This window comes from Benincasa hispida, chromosome 2, assembly GCF_027475165.1.
Source record: "Benincasa hispida cultivar pf3 chromosome 2, pf3_genome.v1.1, whole genome shotgun sequence".
Taxonomy (NCBI): Eukaryota; Viridiplantae; Streptophyta; class Magnoliopsida; order Cucurbitales; family Cucurbitaceae; genus Benincasa; species Benincasa hispida.
The window spans coordinates 40672784-40690320 of record NC_143479.1 but is presented as its reverse complement, the minus strand read 5'-3'; the positions used below and the strand labels follow the sequence as shown (position 1 = coordinate 40690320).

The 17537-nt window shown below is 34.7% G+C and overlaps 1 protein-coding gene, 1 long non-coding RNA gene and 1 other non-coding gene across 4 annotated transcripts; 2 read left to right on the top strand and 1 right to left on the bottom strand.

Moving 5' to 3' along the window:
* Positions 1–7868: 7868 nt before the first annotated feature.
* On the bottom strand, positions 7869–9566 carry LOC120071501 (uncharacterized). 2 transcript variants are annotated; one of them, XR_016527825.1, is made up of 4 exons: positions 9140–9566; positions 8890–8945; positions 8292–8470; positions 7869–8135 (listed from the first exon to the last, which is right to left on the bottom strand). It is a non-coding gene; the product is annotated as an uncharacterized LOC120071501 (long non-coding RNA). The 2 variants fall into 2 exon arrangements; XR_016527824.1 differs by lacking the exon at positions 8890–8945 and having other exon boundaries at positions 9136–9566.
* A 5056-nt stretch (positions 9567–14622) lies between these two features.
* Positions 14623–15246, top strand: LOC150037886 (basic leucine zipper/W2 domain protein). The gene has a single exon (XM_090311229.1). It carries the CDS (start codon positions 14673–14675, stop codon positions 14895–14897), a length of 225 nt encoding a protein of 74 aa, XP_090167355.1. The 5' UTR covers positions 14623–14672; the 3' UTR covers positions 14898–15246.
* Positions 15247–15880: 634 nt separating this feature from the next.
* Positions 15881–16515, top strand: LOC120070883 (uncharacterized). Its single transcript, XR_005480057.2, has 2 exons — positions 15881–16054; positions 16196–16515. It is a non-coding gene; the product is annotated as an uncharacterized LOC120070883 (transcript).
* Positions 16516–17537: the final 1022 nt, after the last annotated feature.

Genomic DNA, 17537 nt, shown 5'->3' with positions numbered 1-17537 from the left:
AATTAATACAGAAATTATAGCATGGAACTACAAATGATCAAGAAGAGAAATCTCTACACACATTTGTAGAATCGTCTCCACGCTCCTTGATCACGAACGCTCGAACACAGCAACCTCGAACGCTCGAACAACACGACTGCTACACAACAAGAACACCGTGCACTCGTCCTCAGCGATCGCCTCAGTCACGAACACCCCAATAGCACGAACAATCTCCACAGAACCTCGATGGCGTCGAGTTGAGTATGACACCACCAAGAAGGCTACCTTGGTATTCTCGATGTGAGAATCCAGAGGGTGGGCTCTGTTTGGACTTGGTTTGAAGCAGAAGAAGGAGGAATCGAAAATTGTGTAAATGATTGAGCAAGTAGGAGATGGCTGAAACCTATCGTATAGGTCGATGCCCAATCATTTAGAAAAAGTTAAGCGATCGTCTAGCAAAAACTAAGTGATCGTTTAGCTCATCACTTAGTTCCGTGTCTGTCGCTTACAAAACATTACACGATCGTCTAGTTTTCTCAAGCTGTCGCTTAGTAAATCCGTGTTTACTTGACAGCTTCCGTGATATTCTTTTTCCAAGAGAGAATTCATAAAATCTCAAATTTCAACATCATTAAAATTAGGAAAACAATTTTCTTTTTATCTCACGGTTACCATGAACTACCAATAACCTCCTACTCAATTGGTTATTAGAGAAAAATATTTAATTATCCAATAATTAATATTATTATAAATATAAATGATAACCAACTTATCATACTATATTTATAACCTATAGTTTTAATATTTCATCTCATGAAACGTATAAACCATAGTTCTTTTTTTATTCCATGGTACTTAATGTAAATCTTATTTACATTAATCCTCCACTAAATGTATCTCATACATCATATCGATTATATCATATACAATCAAATTGCCTCTTGTCAATTTGAACATTTCAAATCAACACTAAGAACTGATCCTCAACTGAATCCATTGAGCTACCAAGAGAACCTTATGAACCTGTAGCTCGAAGCTCCAACAGTACGTGGATAACCGACTAAACTCTTTAGTCACGGGATCCACCATCCGTTAACTGTCAGGCACTCCACTAAAGACCGACAGCTGAACTTTCCTTACCACATATATATTATGTGTCCATCTTAACCAATCAGCAGTACGACAACCCTTCACAGATCGCTCGTAAGTACAGCTTGGCCAATAACCGTTATGCCCCTGTAGTTACATCTAACTCTTTAAGTACCACTTATCCCTCTAATGAATATAAGTCATAGTCCTACTATGACTGAGTTCTTTCTTCCAAAGAGAAGTTGTGGCCACTATGTTCAAGCCCCAAAATCAGCTTTTAAGGGAGCAATCTTTCTACTTATCCCTACTTCGGGAAAGAAGTGAATTCCATCTTGTAGATTGAGTTCCCAGCTTCCAAATCAGACATGTCTCCAAAAAGGTAGGCATGTTGAATTGGTAATCTCGTCATTCTCACCCATACTAATCAAAGGACTGCTCTCAAAGACAGGAGTTCCCAAAACACTCAGGATTAAGGTCGTGTCACCTATGGTCGTTTGGATGAGATGTAAGTCTCTAGTAACAACGGCGTTATATACAGAGTCTAGTCATCTCAAGGTCCGGGTCTTATACAAACTCTTTGTATAGGATACCTCCGCTCTCACGTCTTTACATGAATGATCAGGATCTACCATCTGTAGTAGTTTACAACACTTGCAAACCTCTACAAAGCGAGCCATATTCGTAGTGTCACTAGGATCAGGTATCCCACCTCAATCCTTATACTACAGACCTATTTAGGTTATCACTTAAGGTATGATCCACTTGTATATCACATATACGTGCTTAAGTTCACATAAGATAACCATGGAGCTTTGTTTATTGGATATGAGTAAATGTCAGAATGAAATAAATTTTTTTTTTTTCATTAAACAATGTGTATCTTTACAAAACAATGAAACTCCGGGAGAATTAGGACACCAATCCCAACAATCTTCCATTTGTCCTAATGACTCGGGAGACTAATGTACAATACAATATAAAAATGTACAATATACAATAAACTAGGGCATACCTGATGACTTGCAGAAGTGAATGTCATGTTAGGCCTTTTACTTAGAATTATGAAGGTTGTTAGGCAGAATATACAACAATTGTGCTAGGAATTCACGAAAAAGTGAGCTTGCGTCTATCAACGTGTTGAATCTTAGCTAACCCGTTATTTTGCGTTATTATGCGTTCAATGTTCTATTTTTGTAGCTAAAACAGGAAATGGACGCAAACGCGGAAACCGGACCATCACATAGACGACCACATGCGGAGAAATACTCCATCGCAAGGCCGAACGCGTCGATCAACGAATGGATGTTGCAGTAATCAGCCGTATGCGTCCATCGCATGGGAGTTGCACTCGCTTAGGGATTGCAGTCATCGTTTAGAGTTGCGGTATTAAGCGAATGAGGTCATTAAATGATTGCGGCTACGCAACAATGCATACTAATGAGATCAATGCAAGGTTGGTGGAATGGATGCATCAACACATCTACCTCGAGAAAAACCAAAAGATGATGCTGACATTTCACCTACCACGCCGTTAGTAGTAGAGGTTCAGAAAGGACTAACGCATCAAATGTCAGATTCAGAGCAGTCCAATTAATGCTGTCGATGACCCAAGCTCTATTCCCGCCATCAAGCTCTAATTTCACCGCATCAATAAGCTTGATCGCAAAGGTAACCCCAGCCAATGCAAGCTATGTGATTATGCTATACACACTTGACGAAGACGCATGCGATGCATATGCGATAGTGTTGATAGAACTTATGTCTAAGTCTCTATTCTTGCTCACGTGCTCCCATACATAAACAAGGTGACCGCATACCACCGTATCCTACTTCTGGACGCATGCAATGTGATCGCATACTTTCATATCCTAACTATAGGATGCATACGCTGTGTAATAACAAACAGAACTTATTTCTAAGCTTCTATTCTTGCTTATGCATTCCAACCTGACTCTCTCAAGCCTAGATTTGGTTTTTAGACTACTCTCTCAAGTATGCCTAAATGATGAATGATGTGCTCATAAGACAAGGTAATCACATAAAGCATGGTTGACATAAGATTATTCCTATCTCTAGGAACACTGCTTACTTTGCCAAATGCGTTCAACTACTTACCCTCTCGGGCAGTTAGTCGCAGCTGATCAGCTCATAGACAAGCGTTGCTACAACCTCACACTAAGCAAATAGGATTTTCTCACAATACCCACGCAACGCACACCTCTCGGTGGTTTGCTACATGCTTCATATGTCTATGCCGCATGATTAAGTATGCGATACTCTAGCAATCTTACTTAGTCGAGCAATGAAAGTAATGGATGATAAGAAGAGGTAAATGAAGATGGAATCGAAGGAAGTAGAGAAATGCACTGATCACAAAATGTATTAATCTCTTAAGCCACAATGTAATACAATAAAGAGATAGAGAAGATATGGAGGGCCAGATGGGCAATATCTTGCTTCCATCAGATGTGTGTCAAGGCTGCCGGTGGTACCATGGATGGGCGGTGGAGTAGTCTCTCTCGAGATCTATCTCCGGTGGAGCTTCAGTCGTCACTCGGAATGGTTGAAGGGATGAAGAACTCTCAAGAATATCTTCTCACACTTTCGTCTGGATCACAAGGATCTGTCCTAAGGCAGAAGCTCGGATGATTTCAAGTTTTGCTCTAAGACTTCTATTTATAGAGCTCGATCGCCGACAACATTAATGGTCATTCTCTGAAATTCTACTGCTAACGGCGTGATGGACCTGCTCTGAATCTCTACTATTAACGGCGTGATAGGTGAAATGTCAACATAATCTTTTGATACTCCCAAGGTATGCGTTCGTGCTTGGTTTTCGAAGTATCATCGCATTCCACCACCCTTGCGTTCATCTCTCTATTGTGGTTATTATTTTGTAGCCACAACCTCTATGTAATGGACGCATGCGGTTAATGGCCGCAACATCCATGCGTCGAACATATTTGATCGCCTTTACGATGGTGAGATTCTCCGCATGCGCTCGATTCTTGCAATAGCTACAAAAATAGACAATTGGATGCAAAATAACGCATAATAGTGGGTTAACCGAGATTTTACATGTTGATCGACGCAAACTTGCTTTCTCATGAATTCTTAGTATAATCGCCGCATATTCTTCTTATCAGCCCTCATAATTATAAATAAAAGGCCTATAATAACGTACATTTCTGCCCGTCATCAGGAATCGAAATCAAGTTTGAATTTTTGATTAAAATAATAAAAGAAAGCAATAAAATTATTTTGAAAATCTAAGAGCAAAAGTGTTCTAAGGCATTAAATCAATTATTACTTCCTTAGATCTACTCTAGTAAGTTCATGGAATCATGTATAAACCCTATTCAAGTCTGGAAACTTAACTCAAGATTACTTCCTCTAAAAAATAACCTATTCTCATGCAACTTAAATGATAACTAATTCCTTGAAATCAAATTAAGAAACAAGACATTAAGACTTAACATCAACAACTTTCACTATTAACCTAACTATTTTCATGAAATATTAACAATGATTTAGTGACATAAATCTGGTTAAGCATTCAATCTCTCAACTAAACATTCAACCTAACAATCATTGATGCCCAATCAATAAGAATGGGGCACAATATCTAAAAGGCAATAAGTTCAACATACATTCATGAAAAGAATAAATTTAACCTAAATTCATAACAACTTCATCAATACATTAAAACTATCAAGTTTAGCCGCTCATAGCTTACACAAACATATTTTCATACATGATTTAAAGCATAAAATTTAGGGAAAGAAAAGGAACAAAGAAGAATCCTCTCAAAGACTTCCTTGATCACTTAAATTCTCCAAGTTCACCTCAATTATCACCTCGAGACCTCCAACGGTCTCCAAAATATCCCTCAAATTCTCTAATTTTGTAGCATAAACTCTCTTTTAGGTTTGAATTATCTCTTCTTATTGTGGTAAATTTTGTGCCTTGAGTGTTGAAGAACATTCAAATATATAGAGAATCAAAACTTGGAGCCCAAGATATTTCCAAAAGTACAAAATGTTTAATTTTGTACAATTTGGCGTCACAATGCCATCATACACTCTATTGCAGCGTTGCAACATTGGTCTGATGTTGCCACAACATAATTCTACGCTCTATGGCAACATTATAATGCTAGCCTAGTGTAGCGATGCCCAATTGAAGTGTAGCAATGCTCTTCAAGGGTCTACAACATAAAGGGGCAACATAGCTACAATGCATTACGTTGTCCTGCCTTTTGAATTTTGGCTTTTTTTCTTAATCCCTTTTTGTTACATTTCAATCATGTTCATGATTTTGAAGATGAATGGTGATGAGAATGAATGATTACAAGAAAGATGTGTAATCTATCCCTTGGTATGAAAATGATGCTACTCGTTGGGCAAAGGATGGACCTATGTTCATGCACACCTTGCTAGTTGCATATAAGTTCTCTTAAGCTAGACACAGTATAAATCTAACTTAGGTGTCCTGGTAAGTCCAGGGTCAAATGCGGGGATTCTAGAGAAAACTAACACAAACTTGACCTTTGGATCTAATTGGTCGATAGGTATTAGCTCTAAAAAAGGTCCAGGGTCAAATGCGAGGATTCTAGAGAAAACTAACACAAACTCGATAGGTAGTAGCTCTCAAATTTCGGACTCGTTAGTGAATTTTATGTGTTTATTTCCCTATTTTGTAGGTATCGAGCAACCAAGAGGTAGAATTAATCATTTGGTGAAGAACGGGGTTAATTTGAAGTAATTTGGAGTTAATTTGAATATTCGAGCTTCGAAAGAGTTGAAAAGACCAAAATGCCATAAGTTCCACCGAGTATGATCAGCCGTCGAGCATCATCGAGTACCATCGAGTAAAATACTGTTGAGTAATCAAGAAAATTCTATTGAGTGAACGAGGATCGAGTATCGAGCTGTCGAGCATCGAGTAGCGAGTATCTGACAGTGGACACAATGTTACAATGTTACTCCAAGCGTCACGACGCTCCGAAGTTGCATCACCGCCAGCATCCCAACACATCTCAATGATAAACCCCAACGCTTGAAGGAAGAAGCATTACTATTACAATGCTTCTTTAGAGCATTGCAACACTACGAAGAATGACGAACATGGAGTTGAGCGTGCGCGCAAGTAAGCATTGGACTTCAACGCTGACGCTTCCCTCTCGCACATCAGTATTGCAACACTGCGATGATTCCTATTTATACCTCTTCTCTGCCCTAGGTCGAAGTATGCTGATTTATGGAGGTCAAATCAATGGAGGCCGAAGTTCATCTTCATTCTTCTTCTATCCCTTCAATTTTCAGTATCTTTAGGTTAGTTTTTATTTTATTTTCAGATTATGAATTTGTATTGGAATGTATATCATCGGTTTGTCTATGAATCGATGAGGTAATCTTTCGTTTAGTTCTTGGATCGAACCTTTTTTGTATTTTGTTGAGTTTTCTATTCAATCTTTATGCTTCAATTCAGCATTATGTTTTTCTTGAATCTTTTAATTTAGACTTCCTTTCATGTGTTGGATTGACACTTCTATCATAATTGCATGTCTTTGCTAGTTAAATTCAAGCTCGATGCATCTTTGTATTCGTCCATGCTTTCAATTTACCCTTATAGCACATATTAGATAAGCATGCTTAGGTTTTTTTAGGCTGTCCATGAATCTTTGGATCGCACGTTGAATCTAGATTTAAAGAATAAATCGATTATTTGAACACAACTGTCCTGACACTTAATCAACATAGTTGAATCCTAAATCTTAATGCATGTGTTTCTAGTCTTTATGACCTCTGAAGACCCAATTGCATCTAGGAGCATGTAGGTTAGTTAGGGCACGACTTTTCCAGCCTTAATTACGAATTAAGACGCTCGATTGGTTCGGATTAATTGATTTTTGGGCTTATAGAGATTAGTTAATTCGCACCGATTGAGTAGCTATGTATGCATAATTCGAATATATAATATGTTGGCCGAAAACAATGATTTAATTTATAATGAATGACTACTTGATCCGAGAACTAAATGAATCCATTATCGTTTCATTTAACCATTGTCTTTTATTTCAATTTCACGCATGTTATCTCTTCCATATCAATACCCCCCAATTTATCACTCTAGTTAGAAAATTAACTTAATGAAACTAATCGCGCTTCTCTGCGGATCGACTCGGACTTACCACTATTAATACGTCTTTGTAGTAATAGTAGTAGTTTAGTATTATAAATTTTCTTTTATTTCGGTTTGGAGTCGAATTAACGACATCGATCCCCGATCTGAACAATAGGCATTGGTTATGTATACTAAACTACTAGCACGTCTGCAAGAGGAAGTAGGAGTTTAGATAAAAAGGAAAAAGGTTCATGGATGATTGGATCGAGCGTTAGATAATATGCATTGATTTCCTAGTGAAAACAACAAGTCTGTATAAGCACAATGGAAATGAAATGGAAATGGTAAAGATGTCTACTAAAATCTACGTGTGAATGTGTGATGCATTTAGAGTCGGTTCTTTAATTTACGCTCAACATCTCTCGATGTGGATGCCATCTCTAGGTTACATATGTTAGTTAAAATGAACAGGCAAATGACACGAATAACTTTATCTCTAGAATTACTCATTCCCTAGCTTGATGCATTTAACAAATAACTACTTTCTCAAGTAACTAATTGCTTTTTCACTTCAATCAACTGATAAATTGGATTCAAGCAACAAAGTTTATGTAAGTATCAAGCCAGAAGATTCATATACATAATCAACTTAGAAAATTAACAGATGGAGATGTGAATAATGGTTGAGATGGAGATTAAATTAAAGAAATAAGTCTTGATACATATAATCTTATTCAATGAAGTAGGATAGTGAATAAGAATGCAAAGTAAAAGAACAAAGTCAAGGTACAGGGTTCAATCTATTGTCCCCCTTTGGCTTGTTTTTGTGCTTGTTGTTATCAACTTGGTGGAAGGGTTGAAGGAGATGTCTTTCTCGAGCTTCTCTCCGGTAGCACCTCGTTACCAACGGTGGAGAATGGCTATCATCCCTCCTATTTCTTGCTTGCAGTCGGTAGAGGTGAAGGATCAACAAAATGACTAACTTTCTAACTAATCAAGCCAACTAATTGTCTAACTCCTCATTGTAGGCAACATCTCTTTATATAGGCAATTAGAATAGTCACTTGGTGATGTGATTGTAGTAAATTCCATACCTGTGATAGTCAACTACCATTCTGTCTTGATCAGAAGCCATTAGTCAGATGTTCATGCTTGCAAGTTGTGATTTGACGTTGATTGCACAAGCCAAATATATCATTTATGCATCGGATAAATTGGACACATGCCCCTTGCATTGGCTTTGTCTGCAACACTTAGTAAATTTTTCTGATTTCTGCATTAAAGTGTGTTAGTGATGCAGTTTTTTACTTAAGATGATACTTTTGCATAAGTTTATAACATATATACAATTTTATGCATTTTCCTTTATCATGAATGCATTTACATCACCTACAATTCTAATTATTCTAACTTTTAGAGAACAATAACTTGTATTTCTACAAGTTATCACTTTTCTTCACTCTCTTGGATCACTGCTCAATTTTGACTTCTTTGGGCATAATTTTGGTCGTTTTGGATCATTTTGACTATAATTTCAATTCTCAATCATAAACTTTGAAAATAACTAGTAAACACATAAAATCTCATAAAATCATGTTAAAAACCATAATAAATCTAAGACAAATAATGCATATTTTGTGTGCATTTAAATTCCCAATCAATAGCATATGTATAAAGAGGACTTAAGGGTACATTATTCTTTTCTTCCTCTTGGGTTTTCTCCTTTCTCTTTCCCGTGGGTTCATATCCTATGTAAAAACAGTACACCGAATCATTCCACAGTTGAAATATTCAAAGTCCACAAAAAATCAAACAGACAAAATAACAGTAATTTCCAAAACATGACTAATATTCTCAATCCATAAGTAAGCTAATACTAAAATTTAATGGTCCCAAATAATAGAATAGAGATTAGAGTTGAATAATTCATGGGCTTACACACCACTGGACGAACCAAGAGGCTGAAAATGCAAACTGAGAACGTGAAACCACAATATTCAACTTTTGGAGTTGAAAACGGACGTCGAGAGACTTAAAGCATAAACTGATAACCTGAACGCTAGGCACGACCTTCGAACTGAGAATGACTCCAAGCTGAGAAGAGAGAACAGTCAAACCTGAGAGCAGATTGATCGTTGGAACTGAGAAGCAGCACGGCCATCGAAATTCAGATGCATACTTCAAACGGGCACAAACAAGAACCACCGAACACGATTGAAGTCGCCACCAGAAGTGAGAACTGCTTGAAGTTGCGACCGGAAGCGAAAACAAATCAAGAACGGACAAATGAGAACCACCAGAGATGAACGTAAGCGAGAACAATTTGGAGGGCCAAGAAATCGATTTCGATGTGAAGGCAAGAGGCACATGATTTGGGGTCTGTGATTTGTGAAGATTATATGGCACAAATGAGAGTGACCACACAAAAAATTAAGGCTGGAGAATCAAAACAATACAATGTATATTTTAACTGAAAATTAATATTTTTCTTGATAAATAAAACATGTCAATCAAATATCCAAAGAGTCAGATTTATTCTTGATAGGTAAATAGTGTCAAGAATTTTTTTTTTTAATTAAACTTGACATTTTTAAAACATAAAGTCCTAATTAGCGTAAAAAAGTCTAGGAATTGTTGTGAAATCTTTGCTTCTTAACTCATTTCTTGACGTTTTATCTTAAAAAAGGTCATTACTTGACATTTTAAAAAAAAAGTCAAGTAATTAAAAGTTGTAAGTGTCAAGTAATGCAGATTTTGTAGTAATGATCATTTATTGCTTGTTTAAAAGACAATGGATCCTCGATCATCATTAGGTATAATGACTTAGCTTCTAGGAAACCCATGTAATGGGTGGGTTGTGTTCTAACTCTCTCACTACGACGAGACATTCCCAACTCTTGAGAAAGATGTATTGACTCTCAAATGTGTTAGCATTATCAACAACTCTTGTTGACGTGCTTGTAGCTTCATTAGAAATTATTTCATTCAACACAATTTTACTATGAGGTTTATATCCCTCATATGGTCTTCTTCCAAGAAGTTAGCATTTGTTGATACAAACACCTTATTTCTTTATAGGCTATAAAAGTAACCACCTCTAGTCTCTTTGAGGTAGCCTACAAATAAACATACCTTTGAACAAGGTTCCAATTTCTTTGGATTTGTGTTCGGCATGTGTGCTGGACATCCCTAGTTGAGAGTCGAGATGTGATTCCATTTTCTATCATATAGTTCTGAAATCTTAAATCCATGTACTCTCCACCACAATCTGATCGAAGTGTTTTGATTGTTTTACCTAATAATTTTTCAACTACAATCTTATAATCCTTCAAGTTTTCAAGAGCTTTAGACTTATGTTGCATTAGGTAAAGATACTCATATCTTAAATTATCATCTGTAAAAGAGATAAAGTATTCATACCCTGCTCTTGCTTTAATATTCATTGAATCACAAAGGTCTGATTTGAGCTCTAAAAGTTCTTTGGCTCTATAATCTTTTCTATTAAAAGGCCTTTGGTCATTTTGCCTTCAAGACACAATTCATATACCAATAAAGTGTCTATTTCTAACTCGTTTAGAAAACCACTTTTTACCAATCTCTTAGTCCTTATATGATCTAACTGGAGGGGTTGAATCCTAACGGGGAAGCATGTGAGCATATGTGCCATTGAATACAATTTTGGAAAATCAAGAAAAATCAGAGAAGATATAAAAGATACAGAATAAACATTCTAAAGCATGCATTTACAGGGGAAAAAATCTTACCTTTGAAGACCATCTTCAATGAAAATCCTTCCTATACGAACTCCCACAAACTTTGAACCTCTTCCTCGTTCTTGAGGCAACCAAAGGAACATTACCACTAGTGTTACTTTGTCATTCTCTGGTAAGAACCAGATGGTGGGATCCAACTTTTAGAGAAGGGAAGATGAATTTTAAAGATGAATTTTTCTATAAAAAAATTTTTAGAGTGATATTTCTTGTGAGTATTGAGAGAGTTCTTGGAATGATCAATCATCCTTATGTCACATCTCCATCACAATTAAAAGGGAAAAAGTTAATTGGAGGAGGAGTTACAACTTCCCTCTGGTAACACCATGGATAACTCGCCATGGAAGTTATCTTTTATTTAATTTTATATTAGATCTAATTTAATATATAATTAAATAAGTAATATTATTAATTAACAGTTAATCAATTAATAAGTTAAATACCATATATTTAATTATACTTGAATTATATTCAAACATAATCCTCTCTCATAACCTATAGTTTTAATATGAATCTCATTCACAAATATTTCAACCTACAACTTTATATAAATTTCATTCATATAATTAATATTTAGATCTTATTCAAGTATATATCTTTATTATATTATGAAGTTTAATTTTGAATCTTATTAAAAAATAACTTTATAATATAAAGTATCCATATACATTATATTAATTGTTCTCATACAATTAATTTATATTTTCTTATTTAATTTGAACAACTCAAATTAATCCAAGACTAAATGATTCTTGTTTTATTCTTAATGAGCAAGTAAGGGGACTTAATAAATTTACAAATTAGAAGCTCCAATGATTTGATATTAATCAATTACTCTTTAACTAAATTAATCAACATTCATTAATTGTAAATCACTCCACTGAATACCTACAACTGCATTCTTCATACAGTAGATATATTTTTGTGTCCACGGATATAACCATTACTAGTAAGTCAAACCTTCACAAACTGCTCATATTTACAATTGGGTCAAATTACCATTTTACCGCTGTAATTACCTCTTACTCCTTAAATACCACTGATCCCTCTAATGAACAATCAGTTTATAGTCCAACTATAAACTAAATCCCCTCTGGCCAATGAAAGGGTGAGGCCTTTGGTTCAAGACTCGAAATCCATTTACTTACCCTAAGGACGGGAAGGAGACTTCATCTTGTGTAGCTATGTTTCCAGCTCCCTACTTGGACAAATCCTTAAAATGGTAGGCTTATTGAGTAAGCGAAACTGGTCAGTCTCACTCACACAAATCAAAGGACTGCTCTCATAGACAAAAGTTCATAATTTATTCAGGATTGAGGCGGAGTTATTAATGGTCATCCTATAAAATGTTAATCTCTTCAGTCAACCGTGTTATAAAGAAAAATCAATCATTTTTTGGTCCGATCTTATACAAATTCTTTGTATAGGATACCTTCACTCGTATGTCTCCACATGAACGATTTGGATCACACTATTTGCAATACTTACAACTCTTGTAATATTTACAAAATGAGTCATATCCATAATGTTACTAGGATAAGAAATCCAATCTTATCCATATACTACATATCATTTAGGTTATTACTTGAACATGATCTACTTGTATGTCTACCACATAATGTTCAAGTTACATAAAATAACCTTAGATCTCAGTTACTTTGATTAAGTTATGCACAAATAAAATAACTCTTTATTTTTATTAATTAAAAAATTCATTTATACAAGATTACAACTACGAGATCCACGAGATTTAAGGCACTAACCTTAGATACAAAAAGATTGGTATCATCTCTCTAAGAAAATCTTTGTCTTTTGGTCCTAGTTGATGTTTTGAATAATTCATTATTTATAAGTGATTTAGATGCTAGTGATTTTAGCACATACAAATTATTTTCTATAAAAGTTGAAATAATTTCAAGACCATTCTTCAAAATAACTACTTTATTACGAATGAAATTTAGGGAATGAAATTGTTCAACCAAATAAAAAAGAATTAGGTTCCTCTTAATTTTAGGAACCAAAAGTACGTTGTCCAATAACAAATAACAGTTCTTAAAAAGTAATTTCACTTCCTACAGCAACACCTGACACGACCGCCCTAGTTCTGACTCTCATGGTCATCTCTCCAATCCTAAGCACTTTCAAGAGTCAATTCCTTGAAAAGAAGATTTAATGTGGTTAATGGCTTCTGAATCAATTACCCAGAAAGAATCATCATTCTCCACTAAACAAGTTTCCAGAACAAGTAAATCATATTTACCTTCTTTGGCTTTCTTCTTCTCAGCCAGGTACTTTGGACATTTTCTTTTCCGGTGTCCATCCTCATTGCAATGGAAACATTTTCCTTTGTGCCTTTGACCTTGACCATTTCCCTTTCTGGGCGGTTGTCGCTTTATTCTTGTTCTCACTATGTTTCTTCTTTCAGTTTTTGTTACCAGAAGAAGAGGGGAGTGCAACTACTTAGCTTTAGTGGAGTGACTTAGTAGTTAATGAATGTCGATTAATTCAGTTTAAAGAGTTTAGCCAATTATATTAATTGTTGGAGCCCATGATCTGTAGATCCATTAGGTCCCCTACTAGATCACAAACAGACTAAACCTTAGAATATCGTGATGAGAGAATTTGAAATGTTCAAATTTAAATTAAGGGAATCGGTAATTATATAATCAAACATTTAATTATTGAATTAAATGAAATTAGAGAATTAGATGATATTTAAATATGATTTAAATATTAATTACATAAATATGAATTCATGATTGTGGAACTAGTGATGTAATAATTTAATATTGGATATTAAATTATCTTCATTAATTAAATTACTTAATTAATTATTTAAATAAATTTTATCTAAAATTAACTATTTGAATTAATTTTATTTAAAATTGAAAATTTTGAATTTATAAAAATTCAAATAATAAACTTAATTTTTGTTTTAATTTAACTTTTGAAAACTTAAATTAAAATTTAAGAAAATTAAATTTCATTTCAAAATTGGAAAAAACATGTTTAGTGGGGTTTTCCCACTTTGAACACTTATATTCCACCCAAATTCTCAAGTTGTGACACACTTATATTCCACCCAAATTCTCAAGTTGTGGTGTCAAATTTTAGTGCAATAGTGTGGCATGTTGAATTTGATAAAAATCAAATTCAATTCAGCCGAGAAATTACACTTGCCTGTTGTTTTTCCTCACAATTTGTTGAAAAGTATTCTTCAACTATTGGACACCAAAACCAATAAACTTCTCCAAAATTTCCTTCAATTCCTACTAATTTTGGATCTCACAATTCAATCTAAGATCCTAAACAATAGTAGGAAAGATCAAGTGGCTGTCTACAAGATGTTGCTGAAGAGATTCGAGCTGGAATTGTAGGATTGAAGAGTTCAACAAAGATAATCTCAGAAACCCTACTTCTATGTTTTGAACTTTGATGTTTCCTTGCTAAAATTGATGAAATTAGAGTGCTTAAAATTTTAATTACTTCTACATGTTGAATGTGAATATCATCATATATGATATGTTTAAATATACAATTACATCATTTTTCTTTTAAAATTTCATAAATTCTCGTTTCTTAATTAATTAAAACCTTTTAAAACATTTTTTCGAAAGGAAAAATATTTTATATTAACTAAAATGAAACTATAATTTCATGTGTATTGTACCTTTTGAGTTTTGGCGGCACAAGTGAAGTTCCGACATGGCGAGAGAGAAGAGCCCTGGCTTAAAGATCCTCTGGGTCTGGACTCTTGGCACTGCCGCCATTCTCATTACGAGCGTAGCTCGGATGAGGATGAGGGATATGGAGAACATAATCAATTCCGATCAACAACCGTCGCTTCACCACCAACAAACGTCTTCCACCGATTCGTTTCCCATCACCGATTCGTTTTCGGTCGATGAAGGAGACGCATCACAGGTTTAGAAGCTTTCGCGCCTTTGAAATTTAGCTTAAACTAGTAATTTTTCTTTTCCAATTTAGCGTCGGGGAATCTGGGTTTTCGTCAAATCCCATTTTCTGTGGACTGTACGTAATGTGTTTGATAAAATTACTGAATGGAAGGAACTGCCATATTTTCACTCGGGATGAGCTTGCAATTGCGTTGGATCTTTGATGTGTCAGTTTTAATGAAGTGTTTTATGTTTGCTGCTGTATTTGCCTGGATGTATAAATTAGAAGGTCTGCCTCTTAGTTGAATTTGGTGGGTGGTGAATGAGATACAACAAGTGTTTGTTGAAATTTCTGGATGGAAATGTCAATTTATCATTCTTAATGAGCTTGCAATTTCTTTGAGGCATCAATTTGAGAGAAATGTATGCTGCTGCTATGTTAGCTAGGGTAATTACTAGGTCTGTTTCTTAGTTGGAAATTGCAATTTGGTGTGCTGAATGAGGTTTTGAGACAGCTTCTTAGGATGGGCTTCATTTTTCATTTTTCAACTACACTTTGATTTTAGTAACCTTTTTTTAAAGTTTTTTGTGGATCCTTTCCAAAGTCGTTTAATTTTTAATGATTTGGTGCTCTACTCCTTCCAATGCTCATAGAAACTTTTGTTGGCCAAGTAGTTTTGTGTGGTTTTCAAATTCACTAAGTGGACTAGTTTTTGTCTAACATTAGGAGATGTTTTACATAAATAAGTGTTTGAATGGGGTCTAGAACCCCTAAAAAGTAAGAGGTGCGAGCTAAGAATGAAAATGGAAATGAAAATAAAATAAAATAAATCAATGATCTTAACAACTAATGCTAGATTGTTCCATTTAGATTAATTTTTGTCCATTTGTTTAGCTTTGTTTTCGAAAAATTATCTCATTGGTGTTCTTTTTCCCTTAAGTCAATAGATTGATTTATAGGAAGTTTTTATTTTGGTATGATTCTGAGGATGCAAATGTTATTCACTATGAGCACAGGTTGAGGTTGCACAACTTGGCTCTTTTGTAAGCCTTAAGAGCAAGTTGAATGCCTATGTGATTATGCTCCTCCTTTACATGGTGATGAAACTCCAAGAGAGTAATGAAAAGCTCTTATAGGTTGGAACCAAACTGTATGATAAATTAGATGCAGATTGCAAAATGGATTCAATGGTATGTACATATCAAACTTATATCTTATGATATTCTTGAATAGGATTTGTCTCCTTAACAATGACCTCACCTACTACTTTCGTTTTGATGTCAAACACAAAACTGTCTTCTAATGTCATTACTGCAAATTATGGCATAAAGGGAATTGATGCCTTTGGGCTTATATGCAAGATACATCAACCATGAGAATACAGAAGTTGAAAAGACAATAGAAATGACAAGCAATGCTTATATGTACCTCACATTCTCGAAGGATCAATTTCTATAATCATTTGATGTTGTTTTACCAGATGAGTAACTATCATCAACATATCATTTAATTATACGTTGTTTTGGGATGAATTTCCAGAATATGTTATCTGAGGATTCCACCCATGTAGAAATATGTTGGAGAGAGTTAAACACTATTGTCAATTCAACTTTCTGCTTGTGAAGTTTACCGATGATTGTTAGAGTTGGAAGTGCAGGTGTTATGCTGGCTTAAGAAACTTTGACCAATTAAATTGTATAGAAATTGAGTATTTACAAAGACATCATACTGTTTTTATTGCTGTCTACCAGCGACTTAAAATGATAATGTGCATGAGACTGAAGTTGTTATACAATTAGCTGATAGATCTCACATTCACCCTTTAGGAGTAGTGGAAGACATCTTTGTCTAGGTTAATTGAGTTAATCTTTTGGTTGAATTATACATTTTGAAGATGAATGTGAATTCCTCCCCTTCTGCTGCATCCATTTTTTTTGGGAGACCATTCTTGAAAACCGCTAAGACTAGAATTGATATTGACGAAGGTACTTTGTCTGTAGAATTTGATGGGCGAAATTGCGAAGTATAACATATTTGATGCCATAAAATATCCCAACGCCCCCTCTGTCAATTTGATGTTGTGGATTCATTGTTGGATATATTTAGTGAAAGAAAGTGAAAGTTTGGTAAAGATTTAAAACATAAAATGAATTTAATTGTATAGATTAAATTCATTGTTTAGGAACTTTCAAATTGAATTGAAACTTCAAATTAAAATGATGTTTCATGCATAAATTTAATATGTATGAAATTTCAATTTGTAGTTTTTTTCAATTTGAATGAGTTATGTTTGATTTTTGTCAAGTAACAACTTAATTGAGTTAAATTTAACAAATGTTTCAATTTTTATATTTATTTGATTTTATTTTGTAATTTGGATAGTTACCAAGTTACTAGCCTATAAATAGCAACTTAGTTCTTCATTTATAGCATCTCATTCCAAATTAAAGAGTTCTCTCCTTTCTTTCATTCTTTCTTTTGTTCTTGAGTTGAGTTGAAAGCAAGTATTCAAGAGTTCTGCTAGATCTGAATAGTTCGAGATTGCAGTTTTACTGGAGTTAGTCGTTGTATCCTACTGAGACGATCGTTGTAGTCAACTTGTACCCCGTGTCGAGCGAATAATTGTCTTCAGGACAGTACATACTAGAAGCGTGTCTTGATTACGTTTTGATT

Coding starts and splice junctions, on each gene's coding strand:
- LOC150037886 (XM_090311229.1), top strand. CDS start 14,673: ATGGCGAGAGAGAAGAGCCCTGGCTTAAAGATCCTCTGGGTCTGGACT.